The 20,965-nt window shown below is 33.9% G+C and overlaps 1 protein-coding gene across 1 annotated transcript; it reads left to right on the forward strand.

The window, feature by feature from the left end:
* The first annotated feature begins 2,774 nt into the window (after positions 1-2,774).
* Positions 2,775-20,059, forward strand: LOC105330924 (uncharacterized). Its single transcript, XM_034444916.2, has 6 exons — positions 2,775-2,964; positions 5,801-5,869; positions 6,029-6,466; positions 14,308-14,481; positions 16,735-16,908; positions 17,668-20,059. Exons 2-6 carry the CDS (start codon positions 5,827-5,829, stop codon positions 17,940-17,942), a joined length of 1,104 nt encoding a protein of 367 aa, XP_034300807.2. The 5' UTR covers positions 2,775-2,964; positions 5,801-5,826; the 3' UTR covers positions 17,943-20,059.
* Positions 20,060-20,965: the final 906 nt, after the last annotated feature.

Here is a 20,965-nt window from a genome sequence, read left to right on the forward strand (position 1 = left end):
ACGGCTTTAAAAGAGAATTATGAATTCTGGCTGTTGGCCATTTTGAAACGCCATTTTGATCCAAATAACGCTATTTTTGTAAAAGTAAGCATATATCGTCAAACTTGGTACACCCTAAATATGAATAAAAAAAAATTGTTGGACCGGACTATAGTTGTTTTAATGCTTTCTTTCTTGTTAAAAACTTAAATAGAAAGTAATTAAATCTGGCTGTAGGTCATTTTAAATCGCCATTTTGACCTATATTACGAAATTTCCTTCTTAGCGTTAGCCGCGCACTACACTGTCGTTTGAGATACCGGTGGAATACAGTTAAACGACAATTTGAGAGGATCGAAACGATACACATTGCAGAGATAAATACATATATAATAAGCACAAACATTGCTAACTCTCAAATTGACATATACCTGCCCATAGTGAATGATATAGATATATTTAAAGCACAAGGAAATTCACTTTTCTATTGGAGCTCCACCGCCGCCCCGACCGAGGCTTGAACTCATGACCTCTGACGTCTCTCAAACGACTGTGTAGTGCGCGGCTAACGCGCTAGGTTCCGTTCGTCATCGAAAGCAAGATTTTTGTCTAGCCTAGATGGCCGAGTGGTTAGCGCGGTGGCCGCTCACTGCTAGGAGAATGGGTTCCAGAGGTCGTGACAACAAGCCTCGGTCGGGGCGGCAGTGGAGCTCCAATAGAAAAGTGAATTTCCTTGGGCTTATATACTTCATTTGTAATTTAATAATTTCAAAAAATTAATGACTCATTGATGGATCTTGTAAGTTACGAGATCTTGAATCTGATAATTTTTTAACTCAATAAATTATGTGCAACACAATAAGAAATAGTTTAATCAATTTTATTTGTCAGATTGAATTCCCCCTTTGCTGATATAAAAAGGTCAAGGTAAAACATGGAGTAGGTTCTTTTCAGCTCTTGTGTAAATATATGTCGTTTTGGATAATTAACTTATCTTCATGTGGGGATTTCAATTGCAACTTCTCGGGCCTTTCCGGCAGGCTCGGAAAAACACCTCGAATGTATTAACTTGGCGTCCATGACAACTCCCCTTTTTATAAAACTTGATATGAATACAACACATTGTAGGATCTGTTGAGATGTATGCTAGAGTTCAATAAAGTAAATGATATTCCCTAAAATATAACACAGAAGCGACTTATAAGGCTGTCCAGCCGATACTTATTTTAATGGGAAACGACTCCATTTTGTATAAAATTCTAACATCCGGTAATGTTAATACATTCGAGGTGTTTTTCCGAGCCTGCCGGAAAGGCCCGAGAAGTTGCGATTGGTGGGGATTTATGTTCCTTGGACTATGGAACAGTGTACATAAAGTTAAGTTTTATTTACTTGACTTCCAAAGTGATTTCAAAAGTTTTCTTTAAGGGAAGATACATGTACAATGTCTGTCATTGACATCTGCTAAGTGTGACAGGTATACATGAGTCTAAACATGAACCAAGTAAATACTCAGTATATAAAAAATACCTATGCAAAGAAAACCAAGACTGTGATAGTGAACACATTTATCAAATTTATTGATTACTAATATATCAGTAGATAGTTCCATCCCTCCTGTAAATCTGGAATAATCTCTGATAATTAACTCTTGTAACTACTTGCAGTTCTAACTCTGAAACAAGGCCATCTGTCTCAAGTAAAAGTCATTACTCTGACGTTGTTAATGGCGAAGGGCCTAGCAGTAAAGGCTCTCCCAACATTGTTGGTTCATCTAGTCAACCTAGCCTTAAAAGGATCCGGGAAGGAAATGACTCTAAAGCATCCCTGAAATATCACTAATCAAAGATTGTCGCAACTGAGTGCTCTTCTAGATGAACTTACAAGGGGTGAGGAAGGTACCAGGAAGTACATGGATTTACTTCTAGGTAATTCTGCAATCAAAAACTGCATAAATGAACATCTCATGTCAGAAATCCCTAATCTACGCTACACAGTCACAAATTTGGAAAATAGAATGGACGGAATGAACAATATTCGATATTTTAGGACACGGTCATAAATGAAGCTATTTATTTATTATAGAGGTGATTAGTGTTCTTGAAGCGAGTAAAGGTGTATCTTAAACTGTTTAGTGTACTTTAAATAAATATTTCGGATCTAATACTCTTGGATAAAAATGTCACATATTTCTACTGATATATTTCTGTGTCACGTATTAAAAGTATTGCTATAGTATGTCCCAAGATATTTTTGACGCACATTTTCTAAAATTGCTCTACATGTACCTGTGGGTTCAAACGATGTTAATTCAATACGTGTATTATGAAAATAAATCCGAAAAATTCCCCTTTGAAACGCCCCCTCTGTCTTGTCGTTTCTGTGAATTTTCCCGAGTGAAAAACGATAATGTGTCGGTGAAGATATCTTGAAAAATTTCTATTTCATCGAGTTTAAATGTACATCTTTCACATGAATACATGTGGGTTTTTTATTATAAAAAAGTCTAAGGTTGCAGCATAAACATCTTGGACTATAGACTATAGATATCTCAGAATTCGGAAAAAATTATGACAAAACTGGACAAACTAAGTGCCCATTTGATATGTTCAACTGAAATAATTATGGTTGTTAAACATTTAAATCGGATGGAAGTGACACGCAAAAATCGATCTATTCCAATCATATTTAAAGCCCTGCTTGATTTACAAGTGGAAAACATTGCTTATAATTTACCTTAGTTTTAGAAATTAAACGTCACGATTTCAATTATTGGTTTAAATACGTATACCAGTATTTCTAAACTCAATAGTTTGTGGGATGCGTGTTAGATGCATAGTTGAGAATATTGATATTTGAAACACCTTATCCCTGATGTGTTTCTCCTATACCTGAAGCAAATAATTTTCAATGAAAAATTCATTTTGATATAAATACACTGTACCTGTAGATCTCCAGATGGGAACTTAACAGCCAAAATGAAAGGTAGGCCATAACAACCCACTTTTTGAAAACTTACCTTAAATTTAACTTTAATAGCTTGGTACACATTTCTTTTTTACTACCATTCGGGACATTTTGTATGCATTGATTTGATATTATTATATTTCTCACTTTAAAGGTAGAACCTGTTTTAAATGAAGTCTTCAGTAACGAGTCTCCAATGTTTGTTTCTCTAATACTTTTTTATTTTTCCAAACGATTTTGTACAGGTGCATGCTCTTTCTCAGAAACGGCTCAGCTAAGTAACATAAAACATTTAGATCCGAAAGATATTGACTTGGGTTATATTTTTTGTGATTAAGTCGTATGCTCTCGGATGTCCTCAGTAATTACACAAAGTTTGCATCAATTTCCGTTGCTTTCGATAAGTTTAAATCCTCTACCTGACAATCGAGCCACTAGTGGTTTCTCTAGGTGCTGGCACTCCCTTTTCTGGCTGTAAATTCAAGGATTAACATTGACACAAACTAAATATCAAATTAATAATAGTAATAAATTTATTCCTTTGAACCTCTTTAATTTTTGCATAAAGTAAGAAAAATTCATTACTTCTTATCACTACGGTGTGGTTGATTGATACTTGGTTAATTTTGTCCAATCTATGGATTATTATCCATGTATTAAAGAGGCCTGGTCACGATTTTGGTCAAAAATTATTTTTTCGATTTTAATGTTTAACGTTTGAATGTTGAAGAGAAAATTCCTGTTTTAGACATGAAATAAATGTATTAACGTCAGGAATTGTTAATTTTTTGCTAAAAATGAAGAAAAAGAAGATAGACAAATGGGCTTAAAAAACATTTTTACTGGTATATTGATCCTATGTAAAACAAAAATAGGACACGACAAAGAATTGTGTCAGAGCTCTGTATCTTGCTTATAAATCTTCGACTGACTCTCAAATTTCATTTGATCATTGAAAATGCATTCCTTAAAGGGGCATGTCAAAAACTATTTTTCCGATTTTAATGTTAACAATGCTTTAATAAGCCTTAGGCTTTTTTAATATGTAACCATAATTTGAATGTCATTCGTTGAGTTATAAGCGAGTTACAGAGCTTACAACTCTTTACTAAGTAAATAAAGCTTTAGTTTACATTTTAAATGTTGATGTGAAAAATCCAATTTTAGACCTTTAATGAATGTGTTAAACGTAAGGAACTGTTTATGTATGCTTAAAATGAATAAAAAGATAGAAAAATCAGCTTGAAAAAGATATTTACTGGTACATCGAACCTATGTACACAAAAATAGGGCACGAGCCTTGTTTACATAACAAAAGAATTGTGAGCTCTGAATCATGCTAATAACTTAATGACTGACTCTCAAATTGATCATTAGAAATGCATTTCTTAAGCATTGTAAATGATAAAAACAGAAAAACAGAATTTGACCAAAATCGTGACCATGCCTCTTTAAGCATTGTAAATATTAAAAAAACAGAAATATAGAATATGACCAAAATCGTGATCATGCCCGTTTAAACAAATTTATTATTAAAAAAGGTAAACCCGTAACTTTTAAAACAAGTTTTATTTCTATCCGAACCATAATTGACGCATGATCAAACAGAACAATGAAAGAGTGAAATCAATATAATATGTTTAAAGCCGACATTAATTTTGAAGTATACGGTCGCCATAATAAATTCGATCGCTCTTCAACTGCTTTAGGATAATACCGTTCGAGAATATTACAGTTGCTCGTTTGCCTATCGAGGCATTCAGGTTGCGCGGACTTATAAATATGTAAACTTCACTTTGAAGCATTTATATTTGAAAAAAAGGAAATTGAAAGAAGCAACAACAAAAAGAAAAGAGGGTATATTATTTAAAAGAATTTTCCAGGTATCTGCATCATCTTGCACAGTTATTGCTGCCTTACTACGCATGCAGTTCGAACACGCGCATAACGTCTAAATCATAGTGTAGACCTCCGACCGCACTACATGTAACCTTATACATGTAATAGTAAATAAGCGATAAAATAATTGAGAACATATAGTCTTCTTTGAGCGACGAAATTATGTTTTAGAAATGATAGAGATTACTTAAACGATCCAAAAACAAAAGTCGGGGATTAAAAGGAAATACTACGTATTTATGAATTCATGTCAGCTTTGACAATACTTCGTGTTAAAGGCTTTACTATATCAATCAAAAGAACACACGTAATTTTGCCATTTACCAGTGATAATATTAATTGTCGTTTCTTATAAGTGTTTTGGTGGTGCTAAAGCTGAACCCTACTTGTATAAGGCATTGTGACTTCTCTTTTTAGCCGCAGACCTCTAAACAGATCAAAGTATTTTGCTATAAAGGTCTCACATGTTAAATTGTCGTGTTGCTCGGTCGCGTTGAGGTTACCAGTTTATTACGCACTTTTTCCAAGCTAGAATACCATGTTAATGCATTATATGTAAACAGAAAATGCACTTAATACATGAAACAAATGCACAGAATCTAAGACAACGAAAGAAATACTACACGTCGGTTACGAGTTTCAGGTATGCAGTCGGGTACTGTAACATAAGGAAGGATTCTACATTTTATGCTAATTTTTTTACCTCTCCAGAGGCCCCAGTATTAGGTTGTGGATCACGATTATCTACACATTTATTATACAGTTTGTATTGGTCAGGAGGACACATGCAGTTTGAACCAACACTGTATCAGGATACTTACAAAGCTATATTACTGTATATGTTGTAGTATTGTCGTGTCCCTTCTCTTTAAGATGATACACACCAATTTGGTTAATACTGTGTTGGTGGGATTTTAATGCATGATAATAAAAATTACTTTCATTTGATTCACAGATTGGTAGTCTCGTCGTTTGAGGAAAATGGAACAAATACTACTTTTGATTTTCATTCCTCTATTGAGAGGTAATTCATATTATTGTCAAATTATTTTCCGATATGTAATTTAAAAAAGACCTATTTATTTGTTTAGAACTATTTTAAGATTATTACCGAGTCTAAAGTTGAGTCTTAAATGTTGTTATCTTGCGAGTAATAATCTTGATTCTCTTATATTACTTGTAGCTACAGACATTGAACTTTTCACTGCTGACGATAAACAATACGTAGAGTTGAGTCCATACTGCATCACCGCTGCAAATAGGTCAGCGTTTTCGTTCCAAGTTTCAGCCCAGCATGATGCTCATGTGGCCTTAATGAGTACAGACAACACAGCCGGTCCCCTTTACGAAATTGTCATCGGGGGCTGGGGAAATAAAGGATCCTGTATCAGGTTAGAAATGCAACAACAGTGTAAAGCAACTTACGATGGACCAGTTGTTAACAGCAATACATACATACATTTTTGGGTATCATGGGCAAATGGAGTTATTTCCTTGGGAAGGTCGGAAACCGTAAACCAAACTAAGTTGATTGATTTTACCCACACCGATCCTTATCCAGTCAACTTTCTAGCTGTGATGACCGGATTCGGCTCAACTGGAAACTGGAAATTTATTAATGGTAAATAAAAAGTGTTGTTATTCTTTTAGGATAACGCCTAAAGTTATTTATGTAGATAATTGTAGGTAAAAAGTAAACGTTATGTGGGTTGACTCGTGAAAATGTATAATTTTGACTTAAACACAATATTAGTTCATCAATTTTATTTTATGAAAACTTGATTATAGACCATACAAGCGCGAGGAATAATACTTTAATGGGCTTTGTATTTTTTCATATTTTTTAATGTATATACTGGGTCTGAATTTTTTCATATTTTTTTCCTTATATTTTTTGCAACTGAAATAAAAAGAGCTGGATATAAAAAGGAGCGGGCATGGATAGAAATCCAAACTAAAATTGATTATACTGCTAAATTCTTTTTGTTGCAGCTGACTGAAAAAATACAGTAACTGTTTGTTCCATATGTAGTTTCTTGTTGTAACAGGAAATATTTTCTTTAATTTAATCGCATGTATACATGAATATGCATAAGAATATTTATTTCAAAACGGGGTACGGTTGGTGTAGTGCTTTGAAGCTCTTTTTAAATTTAGTTCATTTCATATGTCACCGTAATTTTGTAACAATAAGTTTCGTATAAGATTCTGTCACACCACCCCCCCCCCCCCCTTCCCTTCCGGATGCAACGTCCTCGTTTTATGCGTACATCATTTATTCAGGAAGATTTCATACAAGTCAAACTGAAGAGTTGTCGGCACATCTCTTCATGGTTCACAAACTAATCTATGTTTGGTACCAATCTGTCAGTGGTCTAAAATGTATAGGTATGATCTAACGGCTAGCGAATGTATATTTTCTCGTTACGGTTTATTTTAAACCAAAGTATCTGCCCAATGCATTATGTACTCGGCCTACACTTTCGGTCTGTAAATTAGTCCTTTTGTGCTTTTATACCGGTAAAAACTGGCAATTGTTGTAGATATTTCAAATTTGCCCTATATATTTCTATGTTAAATTTCGAACCCCCATTTGGGCCCAAGTATTGTCCGGGTATCACGATTTTAACAATTTAGAAGTACACCTTATTAGGATGTTTGCATAGTAATATCACAAATTATCGTAGTTCTTGAAAAGAAGATTTTTGAACGGTTTTCTTTCACGAGTAGACTTGGTATCATTGGCACCAGCCATCATCAACCAATCATAAGGACCGAACTTGATTCCGAGTAGGGGCAACCAAAAGGTCATCAACATATGCAAATGATCTATTAAGTTTTTGTCAAGCTTACACCTTTGATATTTCAACACATGTGAAATGATGTCTTTAACAAACAAGAGGCCCATGCGGCCACATCGTGCACCTGAGTAACAATGACTTTATATGAGTGTTCAAGGGATATTGTGCCATACGGTCCCTAGGTAGAATAACAAACAAGAGGCCCAGGGGCCACATCGCTCACCTGAGCAACAATTGCCTTAATTCTGATCAAATAAGCATTACAGTATCAAAATATCTAACAGTAAATCTTGCTAAAAAAATTTGAAAATCTGCCAATTTTTATCCACCTCTTTTTTTTGGGCAAATACCAAGCCCCTTTTGTTGTACCTGTAAGAAGATTTTTCTCTATTCCTATGTACCCCCCCCCCCCTATTTCGTGGCCCAACTTTTATCTAGGGAATCATGGTTTCATCAAACTTAAATCTGCATAACCTGTGCTTTTACACTAAGTACTGAGTTTTGGACCGAAAACTATTTTTAAAGATTTTCTCTATATATTCCTATGTAAAAATTCAAACTGTCATCACGGCCCCGCCCTACCACTAGGGACTGTGATTTTGCAAACTTGAATTTACACTACCCGAGGATGCCTATACACAACTTTAAGCTTTTCTGGCCAAATAGTCTTTAAAAAGAAGATTTTTAAAGATTTTCTCTATATATCTATGTAAAAATTCATCCCCCATTGTGGCCTCACCCTACCCCTGGACTATTATTTAAACAAACTTGAATCTATACGATCTGGGGATGCTTCCACTCAAATTTGGGCTTTCCTGGCCTATAAGTTTTGAGAAGAAGATTTTTAAAGATTTTCTCTATATATAAAAAGTTATCCCCCATTGTGGCCCTGCCCTACCCTCTGGGACCATGATTTGAGCAAACTTGAATCTACATTATCTAAGGATGGTTACACGCCAATTTGAGCTTTCTTGGCCTAATAGTTTTTGAGAAGAAGATTTTTAAAGATTTTCTCTATATATTCCTATGTAAAACATGATCCCCCTATTGTGGCCCCACCCTACCTCGGGGACCAAACTTGAATCTACACTACCTGAGGATGCTTCTATTTTAATTTGAGCTATTCTGGCTCAATAGTTTTTGAGAAGAAGATTTTTAAAGATTTTCTCTATATATTCATATGTAAAACTTGATCCCCCTATTTTGGCCCCACCATACCCACAGGGACCATGATTTGAACAAACTTGAATCTACACTACCTGAGGATGCGTCCACTCAAATTTGAGCTTTCCTGGCCTAATAGTTTTTGAGAAGAAGATTTTTAAAGATTTTCTCTTTAATTCCTATGTAAAAATCCATTCCCCCATTGTGGCCCCACCATACCACCAGAGACTAGGATTTGAACAAATTTAAATCTCCACTACCTGAGGATGCTTCCACTTTAATTTGAGCTTTTCTGGCCTAATAGTATTTGAGAAGAAGATTTTTAAAAATTTTCTTTATATTTTCCTATGTAAAACTTGATCCCCCAATTTTGGCCCACCCTACACCCGGGGACCATGATTTGAACAAACTTGAATCTACATTATCTGAGGATGCTCCCATTTTAATTTGAGCTTTTCTGGCTTGATAGTTTTTAAGAAGAAGATTTTTAAAGATTTTCTCTATATATTCCTATTTAAAAATTTGATCCCCCATTGTGGCCCCTCCCTACCCCCGGGGACCATGAATTGAACAAACTTGAATCTACACTACCTGACGATGCCTCCACACAAGTTTAAGCTTTTCTGGCCGAATAGTTTTTGAGAAGAAGATTTTTGAAAAATACCAACAAATTTTCAATAATTCTCAATTATCTCCTTTAAAGTGGGCGTGACCCGTCATTTGAAGAAACTTGAATCCCCTTCACCTAGTGGTGCTTTGTGCCAAATTGGGTTGAAATCTGCCCAGCGGTTCTTGAGAAGAAGATGAAAATGTGAAAAGTTTACAACGACGACGACAACGACAGACAACGGACAAATTGTGATCAGAAAAGCTCACTTGAGCCTATGGCTCAGGTGAGCTAAAATATTATAGAGTATTCGAATTTTACTCTTATTTTTGCATACACTTAATCTTTGACTTTGTACCCTTATGGAATACCATTTAAACCGAAAATAAGAAAATTCTATGCAAGATATAAAACTAAACTTTTTTGGGGGGTACACTTAGGATAGGGGTAACTTCCAATTCACTATATTTTAGTTCTGCCCCCCCCCCCCCACACACACACTTTATAAAGCGAACAAAATGTATGAGAGCATATAGATACATTTTCTTCCTCAACTACTTACCAGTCATTGTATTTAAAAAATATATAATTATATTATAATAGTTATTGTATTTTATTAAAAAATTCCTATAGTTGTGAAGAAAAAAAAATGTACCTCAATGCGCTTAATTCCTCAAAATAAAATCATTCAAAAATATAATTGGTCTTCCCCATTAGAAACGGCCGTTGTTTGCTTGGCGTAAACTCGTCTGACTTTTGTAACCTTACTCACTTGATTGATGAATACACTCGAATGAAAAAAATTTGTCACGTGACATGTTAAAAAGCTATTATAATCAATGTATTGACAAGCATATCACTCTCTTTTATTAAGGCCCACCCAATATTTTCTTCTTTATTCAAAAACATTAAATGGCTAAAAACCAGGTTGATTTTCCATTGCAATATTTTCTTAGGAATAGCGATAATGTCTTTATCCCCGTAACAGAAATGTGTCAGAACTATGGAAACTGTTTTAACGGTGTTGTTTTTATTCACTCGTGTCTGAAAAACTATCAAAATTGATGTAGATTTCATAATATTCATCGTATAAAGAGGAGGCCCCAGAAAGTAGTTACAGCATATCATCCTTTTTTGTTCAAGTATTTAACGTTTAGCGAGACATTCCTAATGATCAGCCAAAAGTTCAGAGTCAATCGTAGAATTTTAAGCAAGATACAGAGCTCACAACTCTGATTGTTTTGAGTCATATTTTGTTCACATTAGTTTATTACATTCAGCTTACGATTTTTAACTTGGTATTTCCTATTCACATTTAAAACGAAAATAAACGGCATCAGAATTGTGTACAAACATAAATTGTGAGCAAAGCTCTCTATCTTGGTTATTAAATAGAAATTGTAAACAACTAAACAGAAAAACATGCACTTATATATATATATATATAACTCTGTTTAAACTGAATAAACTCGAGAAAATGAGGAGCATCTCTACTAAACACATTGCATTAATCAACCAATACGCAAAATATCAACGAATTACCAATATTATTAATTGTATTTGAGTATTTAGTTAATACATCAGATTTTGCGCAGTTAAACAGTTAACTGTCTGATTTACCGAAGTCTTTCTTTCATTTGCTGCGTAAAAATTACAAAATACATTACAGGCGATAGTTTTCCAGGTTACAAAGCATAATAATGGAAATGAAACAAATATTAAAACAAGCTAATACATGTACATCCGTCAAATAAAAAAACTGTCAACTCATTGAAATATTTAAGCTCAGTTAACTTCACAAAGAAATAATGACGGTCCAGACCGGGATTCCAACCCAGGCCCCCTGAATCTCTAGTCAGGTGTTCTACCAACTGAGCTATCTGCCGCCGGTATTCAAACAGGTCTGTCCCTCACATTCCTCCCCCCTTAAATGATCGTCGTCCTCGAAGATCGCCCCAGGCTTTTCCCCTGGCAGGAGTTAACTTGTCAGTTCCAGGGGTTGGTCACGGCACCAAATGTAACGTGGTTGGAGAAATAATGACGGCCCAGGCCCCCTGAATCTCTAGTCAGGTGCTCTACCAACTGAGCTACATGTATCTGACGCCGGTATTCGAACAGGTGTGACCGTCACACACGCATTTCCTTTATTATTATTTTCATAATAGCTCCGATTTGAAACAGAAATAGCCCATTATTTTTGCAATTTATATTTTCCTTTTCATAAGGATTACTTATGCTTAATTACGTTGACTTTGACTCTGTAGTTCTTGAGAAGAAGAATTTCAAAAATGCACCCCCTTTTCTACAGTTTCGAGGTTGTCTTCGCTTTGAATGCAAACTGGCTTTTTTCTGCAGTTTACATTTGCCTTCCCATAAGGATGCTTTGTGCCAAATTTGGTTGAAATTCAGGCATGGGGTAATCGTAATCGATTGTAATTATTACTTTCTTCAAGTAAGCGACAGTAATCTGTAACCGAAGAGATTTTCGATTACTTGTAATCGTAATTTAATCGATTACAGCTAAATATTTCAGTGTAATTATAATTAATTTTTCGATTACTTTCGATCATTCCTCACATGAATATTTTGTGATACACATATAAATAGAAAACTTACTTTTATTACAAGTGTTATTTATAATATTATAATTTAAAAAAAATTGATTATGTTCATGAAATCAGTATGAATTTCCTCTTTCACTCAAAATATAAATATTGGTTAACGTGAGTATATAATCAGATAATCAGTTGTTCAGTATGCGTTAACTCCGCCTTGCAAATTTTTTTCATTATTTAACCTAATGGGTCTTAGATAAATTACTAGAGCTATATACCTACGTATTGATTCACCATTAGAGAGAGAGAGAGAGAGAGAGAGAGAGAGAGAGAGAGAGAGAGAGAGAGAGAGAGAGAGAGAGAGAGAAAGAGAGAGACAGAGAGAGAGAGAGAGAGAAAGAGAGATTTCTCAGTAGAACTGCTAAATGATTGACCATTATTGAGAGAGAAACAGAGAGGGGGGAGTTGGTATACATCTATGTTAACTGCCAGAGAAAGAAACAAAGGGGTGTGTAAGTGTACCTAATGGTGTTTGACCTGGTCAGTTAAGGAATCCACAATGCAGTTAATGAGGTGTGACCATCCTAATGTTTGGATAACAATTAAACTATAGTCCCTATAAGAATTTAAATCTTAATTAGAACAATTACAAACTCTAAAAACAATTAATCTAAATTAAGAAACAAGGTTACCTCAATTATTTTTGCATATTACCAATAATATTTTAATCATAAAATTTCAATCAAATTCTAATTTTCAAGAAACCAATAAAAGACTTATTATTATGGCTAAAGGTGCAAGGTCAAGATTCTACCTAGTAAACCATACAAAAAAAAACCTTGTTAACTTAATTAACAGACTGATCTCTCCATATTGATTATACTTTGACATTTGAATTTGAAAAAAACAGTAGAAATTATAAAATGTGATCTTAATAAGATTGAAAAAGTCTCAAACTTTTAAATTTAAATTTTTAAATCAGTCTTAACGAAAATCCATATAGAACTCTAAATCCAAATCAACTTGAAGAGTTTATACACTATGTTCAGAAGAGGTATCATTTACATTTTAGTGAAAAATAATGGAAGTAATCGATTATTAATCGATTACTTGTTTTAAAGTAATCGATTACAGGACAAACATCAGTGTAATCGATTAATAATCGATTACACAAAATTCCACTATGTAATCGATTATTAATCGATTGCATTTTCAAGTAATCGTGCCAATGCCTGTTGAAATTGGCCAAGTGGTTTTAGAGAAGAAGTTCAAAATGTAAAAAGTTTACAGACGGACAAAATGTGATCAGAATAGCTCACTTAAGCTTCCAGCTTGGATGAGCTAAATATTTACCTAATCAATAATTGTTGTAAAACTTTTTAAAACCCTACTTTCATAATCGAAAAACTACCCCGAATTTGTAAAACTAAGAGTAAGCTTAAGATGTTTGACAGGCTTTAGTGGATCATATTGAATAATAACGTAAAAAGTAAAGTTATTTACCGTAAATCTGTTTAGTATTACAAACATTTTAAGACAAATAATGAATAAATAGAATGCAGCAATTCGATTCTTGAATGAGCGTTTTAGTACTGATGAAAAGAATTTTCCAGATAATGCTCAAAACGAGGTACTGACCAATTATCTCATGACGAAAAGTGTAGGGCAAGTTAATCATGAATAAGAGAGATACCTTGGACTATTTTGTTTTAAAATTACAAATGAATATGCGTGCTCTCACGTGATTAGATTATAAACATTTTTAGACCGCTGATAGATAGGTACTAATAATTACAAATACAAATAATTATATAATTTGTGAACCATGAACAGACTGTATCGACAACTCTACGGTACATGTATATACGAACACATGAATTTTTTTTAGTAAAGAATGTACATATACACTTTTACTGGGATTTACATACTGAAAACATTTTTGAGACAGTGATAAAGATAATTGTAAAATTGACATAAAGAAGATTTAAAAAAATAACAAACAAGAACACGCACTACCTGACCAGGCGACCACCCCCCCCCCCCCTTTTGGTAAAAAAAAACCTTTAAGTGCATGTGATTGAGGGTTGTCATTTTAATATAAATACATAATAACAAAAAATGAAAATATTTCCAGTTGCAACGAGAAACTGCGTATGGAACAGTCAGAAGTCCAAAGATATAAAATTCAACCAGTTGGTGTTTTTGTTTTTTTTAGTTCTATGCTAAAAAATGTAAAAATACATGTATGGTTCAACATGTGAAACCAATTAATGTGTAAAATGTAACTTCACTTACTTGTGCGGGTTATTATTATCTTGCTTTTTTTAAATGATAGACGTCACTTGCAATCTGGAAGCATACGAAAACACAAGAGTCATCATTAACAACACATTATGCAATGGAACTACAACATATGAGTGTGAGCATGACTATTATCTAGTCCAGGGAAACCTTCAGCGCACGTGCTTGACGGGAAGAACTTGGTCGGGGATACCCCCAGTTTGTGAACGTAAGTCTCTAATTCTCATCAAGAACAAGAGTAGAAAAATACCTTTATAAGGTCAGGAGGCATATCTTGTTCTTAAATAATTACGTTGTACTGCGTACACTGTCTCTGGTTTTATTGTTGGATGGTCTCATAAATATAATTGGAACGTGGTTTATAATGGGCGTGTTTAACAACACCTTATGACAAAAATGTAGTGTTTTATGTAATGCGTAGTATTGCCAATTCTACATTACTTTAAAAATACATGTATGTTAACTAGCGTTCAAGTACAATTAAGATTTTTATCATTTTACACAACAAAAGGCCCTCAGGCCTTGTCGGTCACATTAGAACCCTATCCCTCAGATTGAGATGTCAGAGAGTTTCATGTTTGCGTTTTAAGCTTTATCTTGAAGTCTAAACCTAATCTAAAACTTCTCACAATGTTACCCTGCTTTTATTGTTTGATCTTGAAAAATATTCCTTTATAAAAAAAAAAAAAGAAGGGTCAATTAGAGTCGGAGGAATTTTGGATTATCTATACCTGAGCTCCAGGGGCCAAATGTTTGGTAATAAGAGACCTGTAGGCCTTCATTGGTCAATATTTTATTATATATACAGTTTCGTTTATAAGACAAACAAAATGCATACAACTTATTTCTACAAGTGTACAATGTACAGGATATTAAAGTACATTTCCTTAAATAAAACATACATATAGTTCAATATTGCCAAATAACAGTTTATCAAATAGTTTTCAAGATGAAGTTCAAATTGTAAATGTATGACACACAGCAGTTACACTAAGTTAAAATACGTGTTAAATATATGTCCATATTTATCTCCCCACCCCACCCCACTAGTGAGGGTAGTGAGCCTCAACTTCTGCCCCATGGCATGAGCAGTGAATTTCATAATTTAACATCAGGACATTATAAACATAATTACAATACACGACTTTATCTCCCATGATTATGATCGTACAGAAAAAATATTAAATCAATACATTTTCTTTAAGTGGTCATATTAGCCCCGCCCCAGGGGTTGAACGCCGGACTAATAGACCATTAGTTTCACAATATACGTCAAGGATTCGTGGACATCATAACCTTACGTTTAGGTTTTTCTCAAATATATATGGGAGTAAAGAAGCAGATTTTTTAAGATAAAAAAAATGATAATAACAGACGGTGAACCATCTCAAAAATCCATGAAACGAAATACAAATTCAAAGCAGGGCAACACGGACCTCCAAATAGATAAAGGTAGGATCAGGTGCCTAGGAGGAGTGAGCATCCTCTAGCTGTTGACCGGTCACAACCGCCGTGTATGCTCTTTGTCGTAATCGGGAAAAAAATCGGAAAAGTCCGTAGACAATTAGGTGATAAATTATGGTCTAACAATTAGTATGAAAAACGTCAGTCAGCATGCGACCCAGTGGAAGATTGTTTTTGTTGACAGGTCGTTGTATCGACCATACAACTTACGAAAAGATGGCTTCAAACGAGACTGTTGATAGTCCTGTCTTATCAACTTGTTTAATTGTCAGTACCTTGCTTCTTCTTAGAAACTGTTCATACGAAGAGCATGCGCTTGCGTATCGAATCAACTGAGAGACAAAAACACCATATGCAGGTGATGAAGGTATATTGCTACATAAGTTGACTATAGAAAAATTGAAGGCATCGCGTTTATCATAAAGTTTTGTTGTTAGGTTACCATCAATGTCTATGTCCAGTAAAATATCCAAATATGAAACAGATGACGCAGACTCTATGGTATCTTTTATTTCAAGTTCACTGGGATATATCGAGTCGACGTAAGACTTAGTATGAAAATAACAATTGTTAATTTATAATACGTCATCGATATACATGAATGTTGATTTGAAGGCCACAGCGAGTGATTTATTTTTTTCACGTACAAGTTTTTGAATAACTTCTGCTTCATAAGAATACAAAAGTGGATCTGCTAACAATGGGCCACAATTGGTACCCAATTCCTGACCGTTGGAAGACTTGGTTTCCAAAAATTACATAGATGGAATCTATCAGAAACTCAAGCATCTTTTTAATGTCAACATCAGAGTACTTGTGTGTGCAATTAGATTTAATATGTTTATAATATATGACTATATTGGCTCTGCTCTAGGGCCAGAACATCTGACCCAAAAGGCCATGAATTTCAAAATTTTGGTAAATACCCCATCGTAGGCCTGAACCCCTCACATAGGGGTCATGAATTTCACAATTATCTGTCTTTTTATAATTTTAGAAATCACCTGCAATCTGGAAGTGTACGAAAACACAAAAGTAATCATTAACAACACAATATACAATGGAACTACAACATATGAGTGTGAGCATGACTATTATCTAGTCCAGGGAAACCTACAGCGCACGTGCTTGACGGGAAGAACTTGGTCGGGGATACCCCCAGTTTGTGAACGTAAGTCTCTTATTCTCATCAGGAACACAGTTAACAATGATAAATCATATCTTGTTCATAAATATATGTACTGTGTACAGTGTCTTTGGTTTTATCGTTGTATGGTCTAATAAATTTTTAATAGGAAAGTGGTTTTTAATGGGCGTGTTTGACTACGCTACGTGATTAAAATATATTGTTTTATGCGCTGCGCAGTAATACCTTGGGGGGGGGGGCCTATAGTACCTACATATATGACGTAAGACTCTAATTATTTCATTATCACTATTTATTGTTAATATTTTAATTTTTTAAAGGGAAATTTAGGAATAATTATGTTTGCTGTGAAATAAAGGGGGCTTACCCCTCCGTGATGCTATATGCCTGATGGTTAGGTCTATCTTTGCAAAGCCCCCCCCCCCCCCCCCCCCAGTTCCGATGCCTATTCTTACTTTTAAAATAATTAGCGTTCAAGCAAAACTTTAAGTCCGTTCACCCGAATAAACGGTGGAGCTCAATTCTGCAGCTACCTTCAACCCTTTTCATTCTCTATTTCGATTTTGTTATAATCGTGTTAAATAAATTGAACGTGTATCTAAAAGAATTGATATATTTACTCGACTTAGTCTAGATCATTATTCATTTTATAAATGCTTGATATTAATAAATGCTCCTTAATGGTAGAAAATACTGACCAAACTGATTAAATCATACGTCATAATTTCGCATACATGTACTTATTATCTTTAACCATTTATTGCGTTATCTTGCTTTTGACAGGATGTATGTGTCCTTGCTCTATGCAAAATCAACGTTTCTATAACTCCTCCGAAGAACTTTACCAAAGAATTCAGGAACTGAGAAAAATATTAAAGGTGGAAAAAAATTCAACCAATGCATACCTACGAAAGAAAATTAGTGTTCCGGATTCAAGGCCTTCTTCGGTTGGAATTGGAAATATCTGCGGATACGGAGTGATTATTGTTTTAGTGACTCTACTGGTCATCTCTGACGCTCCGATATTGTATAGGCAAATTCGTTTCGGAACAAATTGAAGACCTCATAGATTTTTGTAGAATTCCCATCAAACTCAAAAAGGGATTTTGCATTACCTTACCTTACCTTACCGGAAAGGATTTGTTTGAGTTTTGGCACATTGCATTGCATGCAGTATTTTTAAACGTTTGGTACATTGCCAATTGTTACATTATAGCATTGAAACAGTCATGGGTTTTAGAATCTACTGAATCTACTCCGGGAAGTTCAGAATACCGAATACCGTAGATTTATTCCTATTAAAAATTCAATTCTAATTGCAATAAGAGCATAATTGACTTTAGCAAATTAGCTGTGCGCGTTTGATAGAAAAACATTGAAATATGATCATTAAAACAGTAAAGGTTTACTAAACGATTTTCAAGGATAACGTTTACTGAAAATATAAAAACTTCCAAAGATGATAATGGAAAACCCGTCTATTGTGTGCTGTAGAAATTCGTTTTGGGTTATTTTTCACACCCAAAAGTCAATCATAACCTACTATTGAATTAGAGGCATTTGAATAGTTTTTGAATAATTTGATATAAATGTTCATTGAAAAAGTTCACAGGCATTTTAAAGACATTGCATGGAAACGAATATCCTACACACAGTTAGAATGACGGCATTCGGACAGCCCACATTAACAACTTATTTTTAGTGAGAGCGGGGACAATGAAAGCAACGTGGGTTTCTGGCCTACTCAGAGCAAATTATATTGTCATAACTTTACAGAGAGCATCTGTGAATCGTTGAAAACAAATATTAATTTTTAAAGGTCGCAACAGAAACATCAATAGATATTTATCTAGCTTATTTTATTTCCAGAATTTCATTAACAAGTTTTACCTGCCTTGATTTATGCGACGATTTTAACCAAACGAAGGACGGGTTACGTTGAACAATACCAAATCATTTTACTGCAAAAAAAATTGTTCAAAAACTTCTTTTACTTTAAAAAGAAAAATGTTATGCTTTCATAACTGGGGAAAAGCGGAATATTGTAAATATGGAAGAAAATGAAAACTTAAAATTTAATGCTTCCACATAATAGTTATTTATATTTAGCAAAGAAGCATTTGGTTCTACGAATATAAAATGATAAAAAAAGCAATTTTTACATTCGACTTTGAGGGGTTTTTATTAAAACAAAATAATTTTACTCAAAGCTTGTTAAACTCAATTTTCATACGCCCGTTTCACAAGGAAAGTTTGGATGGGATTTTTAAATCAAGATATTTACACTTGCAAATGTTTTCCCTTATATATCATTGCTTGCGCAATTCCTGCAGAACATCAATGTAGCGCATGAATAATCTATAGGTCACTACTTTTTCTGTGTGCTCAAACAAACCGACTTGTGCTGAAACACACCTATTAGATATCGTAATGAAAACATAATTTAGGCATAAAAAAATAAACATATCTGTATTTTGTTATACGAAGTTTTATTCATTCATTTTCTTAAAAATAAAACATTAATTGTGGGGGATAAATGATTCATGTTAGATAACACGTTAGGCCTGTTACTAACAGAATAATGTGTATTCTGAGACGAGACGAGACGTTCTTGAAAATTACAATCGCAATTTGTCAAAGGAGTTAATTTAGTTGAAATTCATTTCTGACTTTATTACAAGCCTCGATCAAAATCGCAAAAGCAATATTACAGACCTTTCGTGTTAAGTCAATTCAGGGATTACGGACAAATTTAACTCCTTGTGCTTTTCTGTCCATTTTGTTCCGTGAAAAGAACTTCAAAGTTAAAATTGCTTTCCTCTATAATGTCGGTGAAAAATCATTGTGCTCTTGAATCTGATTCTGCGATAGAGTTTCCTCTGACAATACCTAAGCAGACTCTAACTCAACTTTCGATCGCTTTGTTTTCAAATTTACAACCACTCTGCGACTTCAACAGAAGTGGAATCAATCCGCCAAGCTTCAATCGGTTTTTTTCAATAGTACAAGTGAATTTTCTTTTCTAATTTACTTTATTATAATAAAAAAGTGTTGTCTTGTCAAAAGTAGTGTCGTATTTATTTATCATGATAATCAAATACCTGCAACATTGTTGCACTATTTTTTGTTACGTCATCTTAATCGGAGCGGCTTTCTAGGTCATCACAAAAAAGAAAGTAAGGAGCATTGTTATTGTCATAATTTGCAACAAATGTAAATATAGGAAATAAGGTATCATATTTGAATGGATATCGGGATATAAATACGGGTTGGTACGTGATCAAATCTTCTATAAAGCCCTTCTACACTTTAAAGTGTGAATTTTACACTTTAAAGTGTGAAATTTACAGATTTAAGTGTGAAGGGCTTTATAGGATTTGATCACGTGACCAACCCGTATCTACATCCCGATATACATCCAAAAATGATACATAATTTCTTAAATAAAAACATTAGAATCGGTATATTTTTGTTTAAAATATCAAAGATAAATGTATTGCAGAATTCATTTACAAGCTTTGAAAAATTATAAATAAAACAGTTCTTTTAGTAGGTAAATCCAATGAAATTAATAATTGTAAAATATGCATGTACAACAGAAATAGAAAATACCTAACAACCAATTTTCAATTGCAGTAATGTTACACATGAAAAGGTATGACAAGATAATCTTACTTTTCTATTGTTTGCAGACAAGTTATTGTTAGATTTTTTTGAAGATAAGAACGAAAGCTTTTTTACATGTTTGTCTCCAACTCTTTTGTTGCATTCAAAATTTACAACTGCAAAAAATACTGTTTTATTGAAAACTTAGAAGAAAAGAGTCAATCGATCGTATTGTCTCTTAAGGAGAAAAATCTATGCTTGTTTTTTTTTTAGTTCTTTCTCTAATACATGAAATGAAAGGGAAAAAAATCAATATTTTGCACTGATGATACGAATATGTCAACAGAACACTTTTGTTGAAGAAATTACCTTGGTTATATATACGCCCACCTTCTGAAGGGGCAGTCTAGAAGTTGACTATCAGAATTTTTTTTAACATGAACACAGACTATTGTAAATGTAGTGAAACCCTTTG

This window comes from Magallana gigas, chromosome 2 (genome assembly GCF_963853765.1).
Source record: "Magallana gigas chromosome 2, xbMagGiga1.1, whole genome shotgun sequence".
Lineage (NCBI taxonomy): Eukaryota > Metazoa > Mollusca > Bivalvia > Ostreida > Ostreidae > Magallana > Magallana gigas.